Here is a 23,907-nt window from a genome sequence, read left to right as displayed (position 1 = left end):
TGCCAAAAGTTCTGTGCTGCCTTCTTCTACAAGTAATACATGTTAGTACTTCTTGACGTGGTCGAAGGTCTTCGTCGCAGACTAACCAAGGAGTAAGTTCATTTTATTTTGTTACATAAAATGCTTTTATATTTTGATTGGGCGACTTGTCATTAATGAGGGGGGACTTGTTTTTATGAAGTGGACGACTTGTCTTGGGGGCGACTTGACTCGCATTCTTTAGAATGTTGTTATCGTTCTTGGTCCAAATTAGATGGCGCTTCTGTGTAAGGAAGAATAACTGCAGTATTCGAAATGGCCGGTGAAGTTGTTGTCGACGCTCTTCCTTATTTTGACCAAGGTTACGATGAAACGGGAGTCAGAGAAGCAGTAAGATCTTTAGTATAGAACGTACCATGCTGTTAAAAAAATGTATATCTCTTGCCCAGGTTCCCTCAACGCCTGCTCACTTCTATATAGTTCTACTTGTCTATAGGTCTCAGTATCGTATTAATTTTCCCATAGACTTCTATAGTGAAGTGCATATTAATAGGATTTTTAAAAAAATATGTAAATTGATTCAATAAAACTTTCACTTATGTAGCATTTCTAAGGACATGTGAAAAAATAATTTCCCGCAAAGAAAATAGGGTGAGTCCACGAAGATCGGACAGAAAAGTAGTCTTGAACTATAAATAGCCATTTTCCCTACTTTCACTTTCGTTTTGCACTCACCTAACCAACCTTTTCAGTGGAACATTTTTATGATATTATGTTAGATTTTCTTTTAAAAAAGTTCTTCATCTTACAGTGTGATGTTTGCTCTATTTTTTAAGTCATTGTTCATGTCTTTTGACAAAACATTAGTTTGTAGAGAGGCAAAAAGAAAATGCACTATATTTTTATGGCATCCATGTTTTGACGTACACCTGCTCAGGGATATGCAATACGATACTGGTACCTATTACTAATAAACATTTCAATATAATCCTAAAAGTTGTTGTTTTTCTGCTAGAGTATTCATTTCCATACTGAAAATTCAGAATATCATTGCCCTGCTACAAACATGAGTTTTCTATTAAAATTCTTATATAGGTACCCTATTCCAGGCATGAGACTAATATCTCAGTGTTAGCCAGAAAATATTACTTTTGATAAAAAGCTGCTGCATTAGTCAAGCTAAGCAAATTTGTGGTTTATTCTGACATGGTAGATACATGAGCTGTACTATGAGTTCCAAATCATTATTTAATCCCCACTTGTGACTTCCATATATGGAAATATTAATATTCGAACCTCCTTTTTTGTCTTTAACTCAAGGGAGCCTCTTGTTTAAAGTAAAGTATAATGACTGGTACAACCAACTGTTTTAAACTATAGATATGGTCATTTCAATTATAATAAATCCAAAAAAAATTATACCAATATCATAGTTTTAAAAAAATATAGCTTTTCATATGCAGAAATTACAGATTTTAAGCCATTTTGGTACCCCAGGCAGATACAAAAGGACCTCAGTATGACAGGAAAAGGACTTTTTCTTTAAAACAGATAGCTATGATGCAAGAAAAATAGTTTATTGGTATAAATATTATAATAACAACTGTCTGCTTTAGATACTTTTTGAAAAAATTCAGTTTTTATATGAAAAAACACCTTCATTTTTCTTGCCGCATTAGAATCTGTCCATTTGAACCACTAAAAAAAAGCCCACTAAAAAATTAGCTGTTGACTTTTGTGACATTTCTGTGTTTAAATCAACCACACAGTTATATGGCAACTCATTTTAGCTATTTATTTGAAAGAGAAACAAAAAATAAAAAAAATATTCATTTTTTCATATATAAGAGGCAATGTATGGAAAATGACTATTTTCAAGTCCTAACCACATACTTAAAATGTGTTGTAACTTGAAAACTATCCTTTATGCAGGAGTATTACTTGCTTTAGGTTACATGAACATAGATATGCTCATCATAAACAGTCAAGATAATAATTTTATTGAACTGATATTATACAAATTCATGAAAACAAAATGCATTTCCAAATTTGGTTAAGATTAACCATAAATGCAAAAAACCAGAGCTACCATAAAAAATCAGGTTCAAAAGTTGGCTAATTCATCTTAAAAGTGTTACCTGCATTGGGGTACTACTTTTTCAGCTGGTAAAGACCACTTGCTGAATATCCAACTTTACTTGAAAAACTGGCTTACTAGGTCTCAGTATCGTATTAATTTTCCATAGACTTCTATAGTGAAGTGCATATTTTTAGGATTTTTAAAAAAATATGTAAATTGATTCAATAAAACTTTCACTTATGTAGCATTTCTAAGGACATGTGAAAAAATAATTTCCCGCAAAGAAAATAGGGTGAGTCCACGAAGATCGGACAGAAAAGTAGTCTTGAACTATAAATAGCCATTTTCCCTACTTTCACTTTCGTTTTGCACTCACCTAACCAACCTTTTCAGTGGAACATTTTTATGATATTATGTTAGATTTTCTTTTAAAAAAGTTCTTCATCTTACAGTGTGATGTTTGCTCTATTTTTTAAGTCATTGTTCATGTCTTTTGACAAAACATTAGTTTGTAGAGAGGCAAAAAGAAAATGCACTATATTTTTATGGCATCCATGTTTTGACGTACACCCGCTCAGGGATATGCAATACGATACTGGTACCTATAGCTTAGTTAGTTTACTCAGACTCAGTCAAACAGACTACTGGTTTGCGTTTTGAAACTTGACAAGGTTCTAATCGAGTGATTGACGGTTGAAACTACTTTAAGACAGGTGTCAGTGGAAATATCGACTCAAGAAAAAAGTGAGTGCTGTTTGACTATTAGATACTCCAGTCCAGCAGTGCCAGAGGTTGTCTGGCAAGCTATTTTCTGACTTGGTGCCATCCCAACCTGTGGCAGTTGAAAGCCATTACAAATAAGAATAAGCTAAACATGTAAAGAAGTTTAACCCACCGTAAATCAAGCAATATAAATCCAGAATTTTTGTTAAATACCTAAAAAACATTTGTAATGTCAGTTATCAAATTAACCAGCCAGTTTGAATTAGGTCACTAATTTTACAGAATTCAATTTATTTTTAACAAAAGGAACTTAAAAGTTGGTAAAGGCAATTCGTTGGTTAATTTAATATTTTAGTATTGCTAGTTTTAAAATCCGTAATTTTATCAACCGGATGAACACATTCAAAAGGTTGAAAACCAAACATAAAGTTCATTTAAACTGCTTTTACAAAGGATTTCCAGGATTGCTGGATTTTTTTCATCAGGTAGATCATTTGTTTTTATTCAGTTTAGTCACTTTCCCCTGTGTAATGGTAAAGAAACTGTATAAGATGTTTTAAATAGTAAATATTTTACTATAATTTTGCCGATTTCAAAGAACTTTAGAACGAGCGGTATGTAATATGGCACTCGGAGGTAAGAGGTTGGGATATGTAGGAACGGAATTCCAACCTCTTGCGTTCATGTGGGAGTTAGACTATGGAGTGTTAGATCGACAAATGAACAAGTACATTTGTACATGTATAAGCTAAGTAAAACTACTCACTGTGGATACATAATTGGTTCAAAGTTCAGACTTGCAAATGTCAATTTTCAAATAACCATTATGTTATACCGAATATCATGTGTGTACAATACCTCAAGTTAAAAAATGTTTATGCATGTACTTAAACAATATTCTGTTTTTATTGTAATCTTGAATGTATGGACTGCCGTTACATGTAGTTCACTGTTCAACCTTCTGGAACAATATGTTCACTGTCAAAATATGCCAATTCAGAGGTCAGTGGGTGCATGAACCCTAGAATACATGTTAAAACTTGTGGGTATGTTGAACCTATCGTACCAAGACTGCTTTCCACTTTTACTGATGTGATAATCATCAAGGTAGCCATGATTTCTTCTGACCCTGTCGCCCTCCTTTTTTCAAATTGACACATCAATATTCAAATAAATAAGAGTGTTGCAGGGTCAGGAAAAATATGGTCAATATGGACATAATAAAGAGGAGGGTTGTTGGTCTGAGTAAGATGTAATTTGGAATACATATTTCATTATCCAAACAACAAAGTGTCCACAGAGTACTTTCTCATTTTTATAAACCAATAAATTACCAAAATCAAAGGAGCTTATATTTTTTAATGAAAAAAGATGTAAATACTTGTGGCACACTTTTAATAATTAAATAATAGACAATGTTTTTAAACAACAAACTACATGTATATCAAAGTGAGTTATTAATCCGATAATAAATCAGTTGATAATGGTTTAAATTGAATTAAACTAAACCTTATAAGTTGAATTTGTTTGAAAAATTATTTATTTATTTATTTAGGTTACTGTATCTACCAATGTACCAACCTTAGCACATGTTTTTTGGTATTTTTTCTAGATTTTAGTGGAGTTTGAGTTGCTCATTTACTTTCGTTACTTTGTATGTATTGTTTTGGTTATTTTATGTTCTTTGTTGTGTTTGTCTGTTTTCCATCTCTTGTCTTTGTCCCTGGATTACATTCTTTTGATTTCCACTAGAATCTTGGTTCCTTTGATTACTCTTGACTTCTATGAAATACTGCTGAACTGTCATTGTTTAGTTGAGCACTATTTAAGTCAAGAAATTCTTTAATGAGTGCCTATATAAAATGATTTGACCTACCTACGTACAGTGCCCTGTTTTTTATTATCTGTGTAACAAACTTTATGAGACATGTATTTTTTTTGCCTTATTTCCTAGCCAGCTTGAAATGCAGAATTCATATTGCATGCTGTTTGGAACAATATTGAAGAAACATAGAAAAAATTTAATGCAGACTTTTTTAGTGTTTCCTTTTAATTAGCTTTTCTTATTCTTTTACTATATTTTACAGGCTCTTGCTCTTGTTGAAGAGGAGACTAGAAGATATCGTCCAACCAAAAACTACTTAGAATACCTGCCTCCACCAAACTATAACCAATTTGAGGTACATTACAGGGTTTGACACTAACTATATTTATTTGGTGGTCAACAGGACTACTTCAGAGGTAAAACAGGTAGTCCGCAAATGGTAATGATGGTTCTGTTCATAGATCTTAGCAAAATTTAGATAGCCCATAGGACTACCATGAGAATTTTCAAGTAGTCCTCTCCAAAATTTGGGTGGCACAGGACTACCGGACTACTGTTAGTGTCGATTCCTGCATTTGTTATATTTTAAGTGGGAGTGGATAATGACAGCTGCAATGTAGTTGTGTCTATTTAAGATTTAAAAAATGACCCAGTCAATTATGCCAGAATGAGTGAAAATTGCCATTTAAACATGAATATTTCAATGGCAATTTTCACTCATTCTGACATAATTGACTGGATCATCTCTTATATGATAGATACACTGTATATCAACATATTTAGTTTGATTCATTGTCTTCATGGTCTTGGATCAACTGTTCATAAAATAAATTTGGTTTTTAAAATGATTCCTGAATCTTTAACTGGAATGGAATTAAATGCACAAAATTAATTGCACAATAGAACATTCTCTATTTCACGACTTGCATTGTACATTGTAAAATTAAAGAATATTTTTATCTTATTATTTGAGGAATGACTTGTATTGTTTTTTGTTTATTGGAAATACCCCAATGTCCAAGGTGCACACTAAATAATTTGCTTAATATGTGTGTTTCCTATTACATGTCATTTCAAAACAGGATAGGTATATGTAAGTGGTTTTTTGTTTGTTTGGGTTTTTTATGGGGTGGAATGTACAAGGACATGATATGTTGACACAAAACTGACTTGTTTATTCAGACTTCTGTGAAAACCTCCAGCCATGTTGAACAGTTTTCCAGGCAAAGAATACTGTTTCCAACGCTGGTATTTGTTGAACCCCAGACTTGTTTTAACCCACAAGTGTGCCTTCATTGTTGTTTTTTCAGATTTTTTATTTTTCCCCTAAAATTGTGAAAAAAAGCTCAGAGTTGTTATTTTGGCAGCTAAATATTGGGTAAGTCAGGTGTCTGGAAACACTTTTTTTTTGTTTTGGCCTTATTTCAAATGGACAGAAAAATACAATAGTCATTCCTTATTATTTAACTTTAGTATCACAGTCACATAATAAAATTTATGAGATGATAGACAAAACTTTGTTTCAAATCTGTAATCATGTAACAGAATATCTTAAATTATTTCCACTCACACTGTATGGTGGTACAATTTTATGTTAGTTTCAGATACACATTTTGAGATGCACATTAAATATAATTTTGTAAGATTTTACCATAAACTACATTTATATATGTATTGTTTTGACTATAATATCATACTTAAAAAGCCTTTTGGCTGAGAAATTCTTTAAATGACAGCATCCTTCCTTTAAAAATGATAAGACACAAGTATGTATATTTGTATTACAGATTTAATTACCCAAAGATAAACTCTGAAAACAGACATTTCCCTGTTTAGAAATAATGCATATTCTCCACAATACAAAGGTGATTCAGGCACAATGCCCTATTTGTGGGCCCTCTTGTTAAAAAAATTGGTTGAAATGATGGTTGAAAAGCACAGAAGTTTGACGGTGCACACGCTTTGGTCAGTCAACATTCTCTCTTGTTCTTCTAATCCTGTATCCACTCCTGCAATATACAACCTACATGTACTTGTACCTAAGATCTTTTAATTTCCAAAATCTTGTTATTCCAAAAACATACATATCATAAAAAACAACAAAACCACAGATATACTGTTTCTCTTTGGGTTTGTTGGTCCCTTATGAAATAAAAGTTTGGGGTCTCTTTTCAGACAGAAATTATGAAGGCTGAATATGAGAGGATGCAGTCTCGATTACCCATGGAGATGCTTAATATGAAAAGGTAAAGCAGGGGTCGCGCTGGCCTTCGCCAATGTTGCAATTTGTGATTTTTTATTTTATCTGGCAACAAAAATAGCCAGTTGCCGATTTTCTTGGCGCCTAGGTTTTGTATATTCAAATTGACAGGAAGTTTATCAGCAACGGATATTCTCTCTTATTAAACAAATGTGTTGACACCTGATCAGAGTTAATTTACTATGACCAATTTACGACTGAAGGCAATTAAAGGTAATTAGACCAGGCGACTGGACTGACAATATCCCCATGGGAGGTGTCAATCAAATGTAAATATATTACTGAGCCAATCAAAACTCTCATCATCTGGTCAAAGGTAAACACAATTAAGCCCATGTGCACGTGGCTACACACAAGTTTCACAGCCCTATTTAACCATGTAATACATTCAGAAACGGACTTACCTAATAACAGAATAAATTAAATCTAATTAACAATGATTATCCCATTAGGAAGTGTCTAAATACTTCGAAATGAAAGAATTGATAAAAGAAAATGGATAACATTTGTTTACACTTTTGCCATGTGACTTTTTTGGCGGGAAAATCAGTAACCAAATAGAATGGGGATTCCCAAAATCTAATTAAGGAAATGCTATTCAGGTATCAAGATAATTAAACAAGGACACAATTAATGGTCCATGGTACAAACTGTAGTTTGATAGAAATTTTATCTCATGAAAAAAAGAATCAAGTTTGTTAAAAATAATAAAAAAAAGTAAATTATATTGTGTTCGATGAATTGGACCATAAAGGACACTGGTGAACATGTTTTAAAATCAGGGACTGTATGAGAATAGTAATATAGTCTTTGATAAAAGTAAAATACCTGTTTTTGGAGTAGTACTTAATATTTTATGCAAATGAAAGTGACAGACTAGAGCTAAAAACCTGCTTCATCTGCTTCATACATGCATCAAGAGTGAATCTGGGGTACATGTATGTCATGAATGGAGAGGTTATTTTGATGAATTGACAAAGATAATTCATTAGTAAACTTAATTCTGTCTTTTTTTTTTAAATTGTAATTTTTTTGGCACCCTTTGGCTCTAATTTCTGAAAACTGGCGACAAAAAATGGCAGCTGATGATTTTTCTGGCGACAAAATTTTGGAAGCCAGAGCAGCCCATGTAAAGATATATCAACGATAAAGTGATAGCTGTAATAAATGTCCCTTCTTGACTTATTGACATCTTTAAAAAAATACAACCTTAATTTATTTTAATATAAACATCATTTGTCTATTTAAAGTATCTTTAGAAAGAAAGACAAAAGATACACATACCTTTATAGAAAATAAGTATTCATTCTTAGCCTTGAAATTACAAGACAAAAATGGGAATCATAGAGATGGTATATACAGATTCAGTGTAGAAACATTAATGTCATTTAATCCTGTATGTTTTTTATCCTTTATTGCAGATATGAGTTGCCACCTCCTCCAGCTGGTAAAATGACTGATATTTCAGCTTGGAATGAGGCTGTAGAAAACTCCCAGGCGCAATTAGAACATCAGTCACTCAGGTTGGTGAACAGTCTGATGACATGATCAGACAACTAGAATAGTTTCAATAGTTGCTTATGAAGAGGGCATTATCATGATAAATTGTCCAAGCGACAGTGTTTTTGCCTGAAATGGTGATAATACCTCCAGCTGTATGCAAAGGCATTATCAGTCTATATCATTTCCCAGCCATCTGTTCTGACTGAAGTTATTTATTACATTCTTTCAATGGGCAGAGGAAAACATCAATGAATTTGAAAGGGGCTATGTTCACCTATATTTTGGGTGCTGGTTACACTGGTATTTGTTTGATTTATTTTGAGACAAGCATTTTTGGTATTGTATAGATGACTTTCATACATTGAACTGTTTTTTATTATTCCCCACATCTTTAAAAAAAGGACAGGATAATTTCCAAGTGAAAAGGGGCAATTTAGCACATATAGAGGCAAATATAAAGGTACATGCATGCAGTAACATCTTCATAGGGAAAATTGACAAAAAAAGGAAAAGCACTTATATGGAACATGGTGCCTGCTCCCACCCCAAATTGTTTGCGAGGAACACTATTAATTTATCAAGTGTTCTAGAAGTTACCTTATATAAGAGCTATTGGTACTTATCATAAAGAGAATTTATTTCATTTTAACAGAATCTTGAATTTGGAGTTATTATCAGAATATGGTTCGAATGCATGGAAATCTTACAATACAGTACTTTCACAGATGGTTGAACAGGCCCAGAAACAGCTACAAGATCTCAGGTAAGTCACATTAGATATGATCTTAGGTAAGTCTTGTTATACAGGATCTTAGATAAGTTTTAATACACAAGATCTAGGAAAGTCTTATTAGACAGGATCTTGGATAAGTTTTATTAGACAGGATATTAGCTCAGTCTTATTAGACAGGATCTTAGGGAAGTCTTATTAGACAGGATCTTAGGTAGGTCATAGAACGTAGGATCTTAGGTAGGTCTTATTAGAAAGGATCTTAGGTAGGTCATAGTACGTAGGATCTTAGGTAGGTCTTATTAGACAGGATCTTAGGAAAGTCTTGTTACACAGGATCTTAGGTAAGTCTTATTAGAGGGGATCTTAGGTCAGTCTTAGTAGACAGGATCTTAGGTCAATCTTATTAGATAGGATCTTAGGTCAGTCGTAGTAGATAGGATCTGTGTTAAGTCTCAGGTAAGTCATTATGCCCAGTGGTTAGTTTCACAAAATTGATGGTAAGTGTAGTGGTCCTAAATATTTGAACAATACAATGTAATGATTTATGATCATATACTTGTAGCTTTTAAAAATGAAGGGTTAGTACCAATGGTTGATTTCACAAAAAGTCGTAGGTGTAAAATCAGTCGCAGGATATGATAACATAACTTACAGCTAATTTTACACAAGTTTACAACTTTTTGTGAAAAGGATTGTAGTAAGTCCACCAAATGAAAACAAAAAAGTCCTTGGTAAATCATCTGTTTAAATGATTGAAGGTTCCAGGACCTATTTGCATATAAGCGCAGGTGAAATAGTGATGAACATATCATAGATGAGGAAAATTATGTCTGTAAAATGTTTCTATTCAGGATGTATTATTGACTAAACACTGACATCTGTAATACCTCAGGTACACAATATCTGATTCACATCTGGCCCTATTCGGCTCTCATTGATACTTTTTGTTCTGACTTCAAAACTGCAGTTCTTCTGTATATCAAAGATAGCTTACATGTATGGCCCTTGCATCCTTTCCAATTTGAAACCCTGTATTTTTAGGTCATTGTAGTCAGTTCTTGTACACCTAAAGCTTGTGTAGTTATTAAGGGTAACCATGGCTACAGGGAAGTCAAAGTGTCATAGAACAGAAATATCAAACACTAACAAAATGAAAAATATACACAATACTAAAAGTAAACAAGCATCCCAGACTTGTCCCCCTCAAAAAATGGATGAGTTGTACTGATAGGGTAAGCTGGTATGACATAGTCATTTGGTTTTGCTGGCTTTTAAAGTTCAGTTTATCATGTACAAATGTTCTAATAACTCCTGTACTTACTTACTTATCCTCTTTGCATCCAGAAGTGCTTAAGGCTGTAACCAGGGAACTCCAAGCACCTTGGTCTTTGACGTTTTCTCCATTTCTCCCCACATCTTTCCAATACTATTAATCTCATTGGTCATTGTTCTTTGCCAGGTTTCTTTGCGTTTATCCTGTTTTGCTTGCTATCAGCTGGTGTCTATTTTGTAGAAACTTGCAATGTTATTTGGGTCACTTCTAATTACATCGAATCTGGTTTATGATGCTAATCTGACCTGATTGCTTATTTTTCTTGGACAATAGACTTTAAATATCTTCCATAGGCTTTTGGTTTGCAATCCTGTGAGTAAATGTATCAATTTTCCCAAGGTACTAATATATGCTATTTTAACAGTGGACAAATAAGCGTGAAAAATAATGCTTGTGAAATTGATTTTGTACTCTATATAAGAGTAATCAAGGGAACTAAGGTTATAGCGGTAATCAAAAGAATGTAATCCAAGGACAAAGACCAGACATGGAAAACAGACATACACAACAAAGAACATAAAATCATACATACAAAGTAACAAAAGCAAATGAGCAACTCAGACTCTACTAAAAACTAGGAGCTTAACTATTTTTATTTTTTTGAAACCAGGAATATTTATTCCTGCAGAAAATGTTCTCTTTACAGAATCTGTGAAAATTAACAACCCTGAAAATAAATGTGTATACAGTAATGAGGATATTCAGTTAATATCTTTGTTTCATTGTAGAAAGAAAATTCAGGAAATCAACTGGCAAAGAAAACATGAACAGACACAAGCTGGAGGCAAACTGAAAGAGTTGGAAGAAAGGTATGACAATCCTATATATTAACTAGTTACCAACAGAACCTGTTATAAGTAAAGTTACTATGTCAGAATAAATAATTATGGCATTTATTTAAAGTGAACTTGGTCTAACCCTCAATAAACAAGACAGGTCTTGGTGAACTTTGTATTCAATGAGGTAGAATTAATATTAGATTATTTAATATTTTTTCAACGAGAGGGAGTTTCTCATGCTTATCTTGTCAAGCAAGACGAAAAGAGCATGAGAAACTCCTGCGAGTTGAAAAAATATTTAATGATCTGTTATTGCTGTTTTGCTGAATTGTAAGGTATTAGTTTTCTTTTATTTTCAGTTTTCTTGACCTAAATATGTAAGGTTTATAAGAACTGCAAAATTTTCTTTCGGACTTTTTTTCAGCGACATGATACGTGGTGTCACGTATGTTTTGCAGCTGTGATACACATTTGAAAAAAATCGGTTAACTATGATGATCAGGTTTAAAATTTGTTAAATAATTTTGGGATTTATTCATTTCTAATCGGGTAAGTTAATGTATTTAATCATTTTTCATCGTCGACTAGAAAATATTGCCACAAATTAGCCGTTATTTCATACGCAGTAAACAAACAGATGGTTATTCGGATCGTCAAATATTCCTACGCTATTGCTTGTATGTCACACGAGAACATAGACACTAGCGATAATTTTCATTCTCACTCGACTGGCGTGAGATTGAAAATTATCGTATAGCAAAATCAAAGGGATTTTAAACATTAATAGTGATAATACAATAGTATACATTGTGCCAACTTGTCTAACTTGTGCCATTATGCTCTGGTAGAATGAATATAACACTCAGCTTCAGTACGTGTATGTGTTTGACACTAGGTAGGTACCAGAGATATTTTTATATGAAGGTCTTATTGAATGACCTGTTCAATTTAGAATTCAGTCATTTAGATGAGGATAAGACTAACTTTTATTAATTTTTATTACAGTTGGGTTGGGCTTGTCAGTAAAAATTATGAAATAGAAAGAGCATGTGTGGAAATAGAAAGAGAAATTGAAGAAATGGAACAAAAAAGAGCCAGAAAGGTAAACATTACACCTGACCAATGACATATATGTATTTAACTTTTTAGGTTACTGCATGAATGAAGGTGTCTATTTAAATGAACACACAGAGTTAAAGCTCCTTTTTTAGCTCTTCTGGCCAAAGGCCATGTGAGCTATTGCCATCACTTGGCATCCGTCGTCGTCGTTAACAATTTTTCAAAACTCTTCTCCTCTGAAACTACTTGACCAATTTGAACCAAACTTACTTTGAATGTTCCTTAGGGTATTGTGCATAGAACTGATGTGGGGATTTTTGATCCATCGAAAAACATGGCCACTGTTACTAAAAATAGAACATAGGGGTCAGACAGTAGTTTTTTTGCATTTATCTCCAAAACTGTTAGGTTTAGCTGATTCTGACTGGGATAAAAGTGTTCAGCATGTTGAGATCTATCAGTGGTCAAAATTTTGTGAAAATTTGTTGACCCATGTTGGAGTTATTGCCCTTTTTGGACGTTTTTTGCTGTTTTTAATGTTATTATTTTGAAAAATCTTCTCCTCAGAAACTACTTTATAGAATTCAATAAAAGGTATTTTTGTTTTAAAGAGCATCCTTAACAAAATGACCATTTGGATTTTGATCTATTATAAAGCATGGCCGCTGTTACTAAAAATTGAACAATGGGGTCAGACAGCAGTTTTTTTCATATATCTCCAAAACGGTTAGGTTTAACCAAAATCTGATAGAGTTAAATTATTCAGCTTGAAGAGATCTATCTGTTGTCAAATTTTGGTGAAAATTTGTTGACCCATGTTGGAGTTATTGCCCTTTTTGGACATTTTTTTCTGTTTATGATGTTATTACTTTAAAAAATCTTCTCCTCAGAAACTGCTCTACAGAATTCAATGAAAGTTGGTATTGTGGTTTTAAAGGGCATCCTTAACAAAATGACCATTTGGATTTTTGGTCTGTTATAAAGCATGGTGGCTGTTACTAAAAATTGAACATTGGGGTCAGACAGCAGATTTTTGCATATGTCTCCAAAACAATTAGGTTTAACTTAAATCTGACATGGGGGTAAAATTATTCAGCATGAAGAGATCTATCCTTGGTCAAATTTTGGTGAAAATTTGTTGACCCATGTTGGAGTTATTGCCCTTTTTGGGCGTTTTTTTTTTCTGTTTATGATGTTATTACATTAAAAAATATTCTCCTCAGTAATTGCTCTACAGAATTCAATGAAAGTTGACATTTTTGTTTTATAGGGTATCCTTAACGCAATGACAGATTTTTGATCGCTGAAAAAACATGGATGCCATTTCTAAAAATAGAACAATGGGGTCAGACAGCAAATTTTTACATACATCTCCAAATCTGTTAGGTTTAGCCAATAGCTTTCAATTGCTGAAATGATCCTTATTATAAGGCTTACAAATGTGTCCAATGAATCAAGTGGAGTCAAAATTTTCTGCCAACTCCTTGTTAGAGTTATTGCCCTTAAAAGGCAAAAATTTAACCAGGTGAGCAATTCAGGCTCCTTGGAGCCTCTTGTTACTTATTCAATGGATGAGTTCACTTAGCAAAACTTGTATTTACCTGGGGCTATTCCAGATCAGAAAGGTTAGAGGTTACGGTCAATTTGCTCTAGGTAATTTCAATGTCTTGTTCCAAGACAACTGGCATATACATGTAAGTTGAACTGATTATTGATGGTAATTTATATTTCTTTCCAACAAATTTTTATGGGCTTAGACTTGAAATTCTTATTAATGGATGAGGTTTAAAGTTCAGTATGCAGTTTCAGCATGGTGGGTTGTACTGTGTGCAACTTTCCATCCCAGTCACGCATCAACTACCTGTTTACTGGAGTGACAGCTGAAACATTGATTTTGAAGGGCAGGAGCATTTGTGTCTAATTGATACATTTCTCCTCTATGGTGGACTGTAAATGTAGTAATTTTTTGTACTTTTTTTTGCTAATAAATAAATGGGAAAAATAGTATCTGGGAAGGTATAATTCAAATCCATGAAAACTGATATTTGTGAATATATTCATTTGAAAGAATCTGTGAAATATATTAATCATAGAAGTTAATATGCTTTATAATACAGTATTCTGTGTAATTGTTGATTATGGTAAATATGATATTTTCATTTTAGGCCAGAAGATAATGTCTTTGTTATTATTAGTAAACTTTGGAAGAAAAAAACAGATGGTTGCTCAACAGTTTGTGATGTGTCAATCTTAAAAGTTGCCAGAGAAAATCTTATTGAATACAAGAATTAGAACTTTGCCTGGAGGTTGATATCAGTTGAGTACAGCTCATGAACTGTAAAATCTAGACATCTTTGTCTGATTAAGTTGGATGTAGACTTAAGAGCAGTTTACAAAATCTCAGCAAATCCAGGGCTGTCAGATAATTAATAGATTGTGCATGTCTATACATGTACATGTATGTATGAGTTCCAGACCATGAACATATTTGTATGGTCTGGGTCTGGTTTCATAAAACATCACAAACTGAGATTTTCCTTAAATCCTTCATCAACTCAAATTTCCACCAATCACATCACTTGAAATTGAAGATTTGAGGAAAAACACAGGACTTGAGGAAATTCTCAACTTGAGATTTCTTACGAAACCCAGACCTATTTATGTTTGTTTATCTCAAAGAATGTAAGTAATTTTTGAATTTTATCAGTAAAAAGATAGAATTTCTTATGATTCAGATAGGCTTCACTGTATATTCTTCACTGAAAGTCAATTTACATGGTCATGGTCTGTAACAGATGGAAAGGGTGAAAGGGGAGACAACTATATTAGAAATGCTAGTTTTAGGTTGAGAGGATTTATTATCAGTAAGAGTGTATTTGTTGTGCCTTGTTGAAACAGTTCAGTCTTGCATAAACTTTTATCTGCAGTATGTTTTATGAGCTTTTTTTTGTCTTGTAATGAAAGAATCATGGTGTGAAAGATTCTTTGTATTAGTTTGGAAGAATTATTATATGTGGGGTTTTAATTATGCAGGTTTTCATGAATAGGTTTAACCAGTAATTCAGAGTACACGATGTACCATTGAGAGGTAAAATTTACATTGAAAACTAATGAAATCCATGATTTTGATCTTCCATCACCTAAGTAAACTGGGATGAAACTACACAAATTTTTGTACACAAAGAGAAGTACCTTCACAGTATCTTGATTCTTATATTTGTATTCGTATGGTGAAGTGGTTGTTTTTGAGATTCTTAATCATACAGAATATCTCCATTATCAATTCATTTATTTTTATCATTAAAAAAGTAAATAAAGATGTCAATTCACATATTTTTGTTTCTGCTTACTGTCAAACAGTTTTAACATACTGTAAATTCAGAATTTTTAGTGATGTATTTATTTTTTTTTTTTTTACATTTAAATATTAGTGTAAGATTTTTTTCTCATCACTTCAGAAATTGAAATCATATATCTATCTAAAGTTCCCTAATTGCAAAAACTAAGACAAACAACAAATTCTGAATTTACAGCATTGTCACATAAATCCTGGTCCATCCCCTAGTAGTCCTATTGAAGATGCAAGGATGCAGCTTCTACTCCAAGCACAGTTAAAAGGAACAAATGTAGCTCAGTCAGAGTAATGCGTCTCATTGATAGTGTTTCCTTTTCTTCAAAGTATAACTGGTACTTTTTAGAACTACCAAACAATTCAGGTCAGCATGTCAGCAGGATACATTTTGTATATTTAAACGACCAAATGTTTCCTCCTACTGACCCAAGAAACAACTAGAAATCCTGTGAGCAAGCTAACAATGAGAAAACCCCTGCTTCAAATAAAGTTACATTTATAACCTGAAAGTTAAATTGTCTCCCTTTAGGGTCCTCTGACAGTAAATATATTCCTTCCTGTACATCTATGTATGACGGCCAACCTTCCTATCAAATTTCATTTAATTCCCTTGAGCAGTTTAGGAGGAGTTGCACTTGCAAGGTTTTAACATGTAAAAAAAGTTTGATTATCTACCTTTGGAGTTGTCTATGTATTATATTCCTTCAAGCACATTTACATTTGATGCCGAAAATTCTTATTAAATGTCATAAAAAATTACTTGAGTAGTCTAGAATTTGTTTTGACAAGAAATGGGGAAAGACAGACAGTGTGATTCCTAAATATACTCCCCAAACTTTATTTACAGGGGTTTAAAAAAGCAAAAAAGTGTGTTTTGATTTCTCATTACTTTAGCTGTAAAAACAACATGAACAAAAAAATACATAAATAAATACTTTATTATTCTCAGGCAATAAAAACGAAGTCCCTCTAGAAGTATACATAGCTCCCTGTATGAATATCACAGATACAATTTACATAGAAATACCAGCCACATTAAGTATAGTTCTATCATGCAAAGAGTGATTAATCACATAATTGATATTTTAAGATATCCTTTAATTACATTCCCTTCAATGAATGCTTCATTTGATAATTTTTGACTAGTAATAGTCTAAAACTGTACAATTTGTGGTGGAAAATTTTCCCATATTTTTTTTCCAAATAGAATTCAATTCTTATTTAGCAATGAATATCTACTAAACCCAAATTTCTGGACCACTTTCGTTTTTGATTACATTGTCTATAAGGCATTCTGAAGTGTCTTCAGCCTAAGTAGATCACCATGAATCATTTATTGCCAACTTTAGTTTTAGTTTGAACTATACTTTTAAATCCTGCAGGCATAACTCCTGTACTGATGGTATGATTTTGGCTTTTGTTTTGAAATAAACATGAGGAAGAAACAGGCAAAAATACCAATAATTCTAGGAGAAAAGGTGTCAACTGATGAAGAAAATTTGGAAGTAATAGCTATCACAGGACATTACAGTATTTTTTCCCTGTTTCATAATCTCCAATGATACTGTTGAAACTTATTAATCATCCAACAAAAAAATATTTCTTGAAAATCCTAGTTCAAATTTCACCAAACTTCATGATATACATGTAGTTTAAATTCAATGTGACATGATTTTAAATGCATACTATCTCATTTATTTAAAATTGCCTGTCAATAAAATACAATGTACTAAAAAAACTTATAAAATCCTGTTCTTTCTCATTAAATTTTCAGTACCATAATTTCAGTAGGAAAACGATCAAAACATTTGCGTCTCTACAATAACAATGAAAAAAAAATAACATAATGCAGACTTCAATCCAAACATGACAGAAATCTGATGTGTACAACATTTATAATATAACTATTGATTCAATGTTTATGTTCTATTCTTTTCCATTTTTTTCATCAAAAAGAATTCTAGTTGTAAGAACATTCAAGATCAACAAAAATTGAGAACATGACAGATATTAAATGATGAATAGCATAACAATTCAATGAGATTTTCATGTACAAATGTACTGTAAATTAAGGAGTAGGGGCATTAGTCCATTAATATTGCCTAGAAATATCAACTATCTGTAATTATCTTAAATTTGTTCAAAACATGGTCACTCACATACTGTGAAAGTATTATTGTTCGTGGGGTTGGTAAACCACGAAATTTGGTTCCCAAGAAAAAGGAAATTTTCAATTCGTTGGTAAGAGTTGTCAAATCAACAAATTCAAGAATCCACAAATTATCATTTTCCCCTAAACCACGAAAAATGATACCCACAATTAAAAGGACTTTCACAGTATATAAATATTTGTATAATGAAAGTGTTATGGTTTCACAATAATATCTCATTTAACAAAAAAGATGAGATTGGAACTTTTTTTTTCTTCTTTCTGACATATATGTATTTACGTCAAGAAAACTATGACCACACCCTAGAAACAACTTTATATTTCCACTTATGATAAACTATGTAATGATAAATGCATTCACTAAATATGAAGTTCTTTTTTTTTGGTATGGACACTATTTCTTTGCCAGAAATTGACAAAAAAAAAGATATAAAATAAACAGAATATTTGAACTTTGGTGTACTTCAAGCTAATCTTTTGTCAATTCATTGCAAGAATTTTCATAAATCCTGATGTTTTTCTAATTATAATGGAGGATTAAAGTCTCCAAATTAACAATCAACAGATAATTTTCAGTTGTATTTTAGATCAATAAGAGCCCTAACACCTCTATTCCTTTGTAAGTGCACATACTGCTTTACTGTTAACATACTAATTTTCACAGAATTTATCATAAAAGATAAACCTTTAATAGTTTTCAAAATTAATTTGTGGGTGCTTATCCAAATGCCTTTAAAAGAAAATTCATATGATTACAATATTTACATACTAAATGAGATATGACTGTCATGACAATTACTTTCTACTGTAAGTTTTAGTACACCTATCTTCTGTCAGGTATCTTATGGTAACAGCTGTCTGTCCATCTGTATATAAAGCACAAATATGGCAGTTGCAAGGCATATTATGTGCTTTACTGCAAAAAAAAACTTTAAACCACTTGTAGTAAGTTGTATTTTTTTTTGCATAAATAAAAAGCTGAACATAATTTCTTATTTTACAGACTGTACCCAGTAAATTTACCTTTATGGTAACAACCTACATATTTGTTGTCACAACAATACTTGAATGTGAATCAGAGTTGGTCTGAAAATCATGGACTCAATATTTAAATGTGTCATGGTAGAAAAGATTTACAGTTAGTTAAAATAGACCAGTTCCAATTTCAATACAATTCTAGGTTGGCTACTGAGTAGTTTAAATAGCTTTCTAGTTCGAAATCTGCCCTACATAATACCAACATGTCCTACTTAATTATCACTGAAGACCTGTGTGATCTTTTAAGTATGAATAGCTGTCAATTAATATGACCCCAACCTCTTTATTCTAATACGACGTTCTTAAAAGGTTTTGAGGCCACAAATGTGGCTGATTTTCGAGTGCTATATGAGCAACACACAACTTATTGGGCATGGCTTGTTTGTGTGTATATTCCTGCCCCCTTAAATCATGTAAACAAACACGTAACATTCTGAAGTGTATCAGCTGTTTTCATTCATTTCAGTAGCGTAAATGACCATCAAATTCATATTTAATAAAAATGTTACATATTTTAGAAAAGTTATAATATATTCCGTAAAAATCACTCACACACATACATGGTAGCACTCCCCATGTATACCATCCATTTGTGAAAACTTTGAACTTATAATTCAAACATATTAAACAACAGTCTAGTTTATTTGCCGTTTCCTTCATTATAAATAAAACAAAGCACTAAATTTCACTTGGGAACATTCCTATCGCTTGGGGTAAAATAATGCAGGATAACTGGTCAGTCTGTGGTAAACAATGATAAACTGGAGATTCTGTGATTTATTTCTTAATTATACCATTCAATGTGTTTGGGTAGCTTGTACTCTACATTTTAGTGATTTACTTGTTTCTGATTGGATAACATTGTTCATTTTATCTAAATATTCATTAAAAAAACCATTTTGAGTCTCAATAATATGATTGAACTGTCTGTTAAAACTCATTTCTTTCAAGATTAAGATGCAAATTTCTTTCTAGATAAAATAGAAACTAAAAGTAATGTTAAAATTCATAATCATTACACTTTTGCAAAATGGCCATGTTTTCAACTTTAATTTCTTATAGGAGGAAAAATTACACAGGTCTCTATTAATAAAAACCAATCATCATTTTTTAAAGAAATCTTTAGAAATGTTTGACTATACTAGTATCTCATTTTTTTCTATTTTCTTTGGGTTCCTGTGAAAACATATTTGAGATGCCCCAAAATATACTCCTATCAAAAGAAGTTTTAAGGGCCTCGGTGAGTTTCATGAACTAAATGATTAGTGAACATCTAGGGGTCATCTCACAACTTAACTACACACAGTTTCACTTATGTTTACACATTCTTAGAAATTCAAGTATGAATGTGAATCAAATTCTTTTTAAAAAAGTTTTAACAACAATATTATCCAATCAAAAACAAGTAAATCAAACAGAGAGTACAAGCCACCCAAAGAAACTGGTGGGTGGTATGTTTGAGGTTAAGGTCATCATAATTGACAGCTATTCAAACTTAAAAGACAGTGTCCAAAAGATCACACAGGCGTTCAGTAGTAATTAGGTAGGACATTAGTATATGATAGCTATTTACATTACTCACTAGCCTACCTATTGAAATGGGAACTGGTATTTTCAACTAGCTTTAAGTATGGTTCTGTCTAAAAATCAGGCAGGGGTGATTCACCATATCTCAAGATAATCAATGAAACTGTTCAAATACATTTGTTATGTCCTAAAATCAACTCCTGCATTCATTTCCTTGGATCTGCTTTACATCATGAAATACTTTTTGACTGGTTATAGTGTAAAAATTATGGTGGGAAATTTTCCTGTACTTTTCTTTAGAATGTAACCAAACTTTAAGTGTTAATATCTCCAGTGATCAAATTTCATTCATGCTTTATTGTCAAATACAGTTGCCATGAGGCCTACTGAACAATTTCCAATCAAATGAATTTCATAAGCTTCTGCCTGCCACAGAACTATACATAATAGAATATTAATACCGTATCATTAACATTATAAATGAATCATAATTTTGTGAGCCATCTTATAAAACTTTGATACTGCAATGATACCATAATGGAAAAAAGCCTTGTGACATCACTATCCACGATCAACTTTTTGTGTATTGACTATAAAATTTTAACTATAGCACTGTTTTAACAGTTACAATATATGTGAACTCTAAATGTCTGCAGAAAAACAGTTATATGTCAGCCAAGTAAACATTGTTATACTGATATCCAAAAAAAAAGAGGGTGTGGACATATATAGACCTAAAGATAATTCCATTGCAAGAATTATGCTTTCTAGCTCGGATATATAGATGTTAATATACATTAAAAAATATTCCATAAATTAAAATGGTAAAGTGTAGGTTTAAGCTGCATAAATATTAGGAAACAGAAGCAGTAAAAAGATAGAAATGAAGGATAACATAAAAGTTGATACATAAGTAGTTTTGTTTGTATAATAAATATTGATTGTCAATTCATTCTGAAGATAAAAAATGAGAACAGTTAGCCAAATTTTATCTTATACTGTAAATCAATAACGTAGATAGGTAACCTAAGGCTAAGGAGCATAACTCTTACAAATATTGGTTGTGTTTGTTTAAAGCATTTTAAATCGATCTCATGTTAGCATTTATTACATTCTTTTTTTTTTTTTAAATAAATGCAAAACAGACATTGATGAAAGTGGATATGATACAAACATCACTGATTTCAAAAGTAATGTCCCTAAGTCTAACTCCTTAATAAAACAAAAAAGTTACAAAGAAACAATGAAATACAGACATCCCCAATATCACATTAGATACATGTACATACAATGTTCCACTATAATGGCAAAGTAAATTTACAGGAAATTCATATGAATCAGTTTTTAAAAAACCTAACATTATCAAACATAATTGTAATTTTATTTCACTCCACCTGACTTAATATCACATGAATTTATCACAAACACTGCAACAAATTTGCTTGTTGGTGGAGATTAAAATAAATGATAAACATTTACATGTAAATCAATATGACAACACAGTAGTAAATGTGGTTTGGTCCCAACAATTTTACCAATATTGTGAATTCCAATCTCTAAGATTCCCTATACATCAATAAGAGGTGAAGAGTGATATTTTTGTGAAACTATATTTTATAGATAGGAAAAACCTTCACAATACATTTCTTTATTTTGGCATTTAAATTAACATGTGAAATTCTACTGAGTGCCTCTGGTTTAACCTGTCTCATATTTTGCCAAAACAATTAATGGTTTTGTTTCCTGCTATCAGCAGGAAAAAATGTAATAGGTAGGTAAGGAATTTTTTTAGTTTTTCAAAAGCATTTAACATTGAGTTAATGGAGAAACAATCCAGTTGTCCTTTTCACAAAAAAATCGTAAGAGTAAAATTAGTCATAAGTTATGACGTCATAGTAAATAAAAATATTGTGACATCATATCTTACGCCTAATTTTACATTTACGATTTTTTTGTGAAAAGGACCACTGACTTTAATGGTGTTTGAGGTCAAAATGGCTATAAAATGTTCAGGGTAGGCACAAAAAATAGGGTACATTGGGTAGGAGAAGATACATTTTATTCTTTGGCCTGAAATGATTTATTGTTAGAATAAAAGTGTTAAATTTCTGTTTAAAACTTAAGATGTTACTATACAATATCTTTACAATTAGGCAACACAAAAAAATTACAGCACATTACAAAAGAGATGTCTTATGGCATCTTTCTCCAGGTACAGGAAATCATTAGCATCTCATCTATAAAAAAAAGCTTTGATATGACCTTAATGTTATATCACAAAAAGAAAATACATTTTCAACCTCTAAACCCCTCTTAGGAGAGCAACCATTTGCTTTTTGGGGAAGATAGGTTCAAATTTGATTTAAAAAAACAGACAAGTTCTTTTACTAACAACAGGATGAACAAAAAATCATGTAACAAAAATATACAGCAAGTAAAGAAATAACAGAAAAAATGTTTCCAGAATAATAGTTTACTTCTAATCTGCCACCAAAAAAATCAAATGATTGTTCCCTTTCTTAAAAGTATCAATACAGGGATGTATCCAGATATATGTAAAAGGGGAGAAGATTCTGAACAAGAAATTTATATAAACGGGGTTGGGATTCAAATCCAGAACTTTATAAAAAGGGGTGAAGTTACAAACTAAAAACTACTAAAAGTGGAGTTGCAGGCTTTTGCACAACTTCTGCACAGAACTAATCCAAATTTTACAACAAAAGGGGGATTCAATTCAGAATAGTACACCTGGATCCATCACTGCAGTGATATGTAGTCAACCATGCCCAGTAATAACTTCATAATAAAAACAGTGAAACCTGTCTTAACCAAACCCTGATAATCTGAAAACCTGTCTAAACCAAACACTGATAACCTAAAAACCTCTCTAAACCAAACGCTGATAATCTGAAAACTTGTCTAATCCAGACAGTTTTTATAATCACTTGATATAAATTTAGATGTATTTTAAACGTTGGTAAACTAAGCATCTGTCTAAACCAAACCATTTCCAATGTACAAAAGTAGTTTGGTATAGACAGGTTTCACTGTACTATAAATAATAATAAAATTCCCACAGACAATAAATAACTTTAGCTGATAAATCAATGATCATAATATCAATTTGTCAAATCATCAGAAATCAATTTTTACTTCAAAAGGCATATCTAAAAAGTGTGTTCTATACACAGGGTTAGTACAGAAGCCAATACTGTGTCAGGTTTATCCTACATGTAAATATTAAGGCCATTGTAAAAAAATATATGCTTATCAATTACTAAGGCCATTCAAAATAAATAGTTTGTTTATCCAATTATTAGTCATTCAAAATAAAAATTCATTCTTAAGTCATTTTCAAGAAAAACTGATGTGAGGGAGCTAATGGTTTATTTGATTCATTAAAATTTGAAAATAAGTGTGATAAGTGACAGCTTCCAATTTACTTTAAATGACTTATTATGTGCTGCTAAATTTTCTTTTCAAATTGTAATAAAAATAATAAAATGCTGTGGAAAAGCTTACAGTAATTTTTTTATCTAAATCTTC

The 23,907-nt window shown here is 31.8% G+C and overlaps 1 protein-coding gene across 2 annotated transcripts; it reads left to right on the top strand.

The window, feature by feature from the left end:
* The first annotated feature begins 214 nt into the window (after positions 1 to 214).
* On the top strand, positions 215 to 15,605 carry LOC148601033 (pre-mRNA-splicing factor SPF27-like). 2 transcript variants are annotated; one of them, XM_088554503.1, is made up of 8 exons: positions 215 to 369; positions 4,870 to 4,962; positions 6,783 to 6,853; positions 8,289 to 8,390; positions 9,023 to 9,133; positions 11,165 to 11,245; positions 12,221 to 12,317; positions 14,440 to 15,605. In XM_088554503.1, the coding sequence occupies exons 1-8, from the start codon at positions 295 to 297 to the stop codon at positions 14,449 to 14,451; spliced, it is 642 nt and encodes a 213-aa protein (XP_088410629.1). In that variant the 5' UTR covers positions 215 to 294; the 3' UTR covers positions 14,452 to 15,605. The 2 variants fall into 2 exon arrangements, with proteins under 2 accessions (XP_088410629.1, XP_088410630.1); XM_088554504.1 differs by lacking the exons at positions 12,221 to 12,317; positions 14,440 to 15,605 and adding an exon at positions 11,640 to 11,787 and having other exon boundaries at positions 236 to 369.
* Positions 15,606 to 23,907: the final 8,302 nt, after the last annotated feature.

The sequence above is a fragment of the Perna viridis genome, chromosome 12 (assembly GCF_037379345.1).
Source record: "Perna viridis isolate PV_CMFRI_1.1 ecotype Kerala chromosome 12, ASM3737934v1, whole genome shotgun sequence".
In the NCBI taxonomy this organism is placed as follows: domain Eukaryota; kingdom Metazoa; phylum Mollusca; class Bivalvia; order Mytilida; family Mytilidae; genus Perna; species Perna viridis.
The sequence above is the reverse complement of the archived record's forward strand: the minus strand, read 5'-3'. Positions and strand labels throughout refer to the sequence as shown.

Excerpts from the sequence above, each read along its gene's own strand:
- LOC148601033 (XM_088554503.1), top strand. The coding sequence starts at position 295 with ATGGCCGGTGAAGTTGTTGTCGACGCTCTTCCTTATTTTGACCAAGGT. Across the intron at positions 6,854-8,288 it reads GAGATGCTTAATATGAAAAG|ATATGAGTTGCCACCTCCTC; the intron begins GTAAAGCAGGGG and ends CCTTTATTGCAG. Across the intron at positions 8,391-9,022 it reads TTAGAACATCAGTCACTCAG|AATCTTGAATTTGGAGTTAT; the intron begins GTTGGTGAACAG and ends TCATTTTAACAG.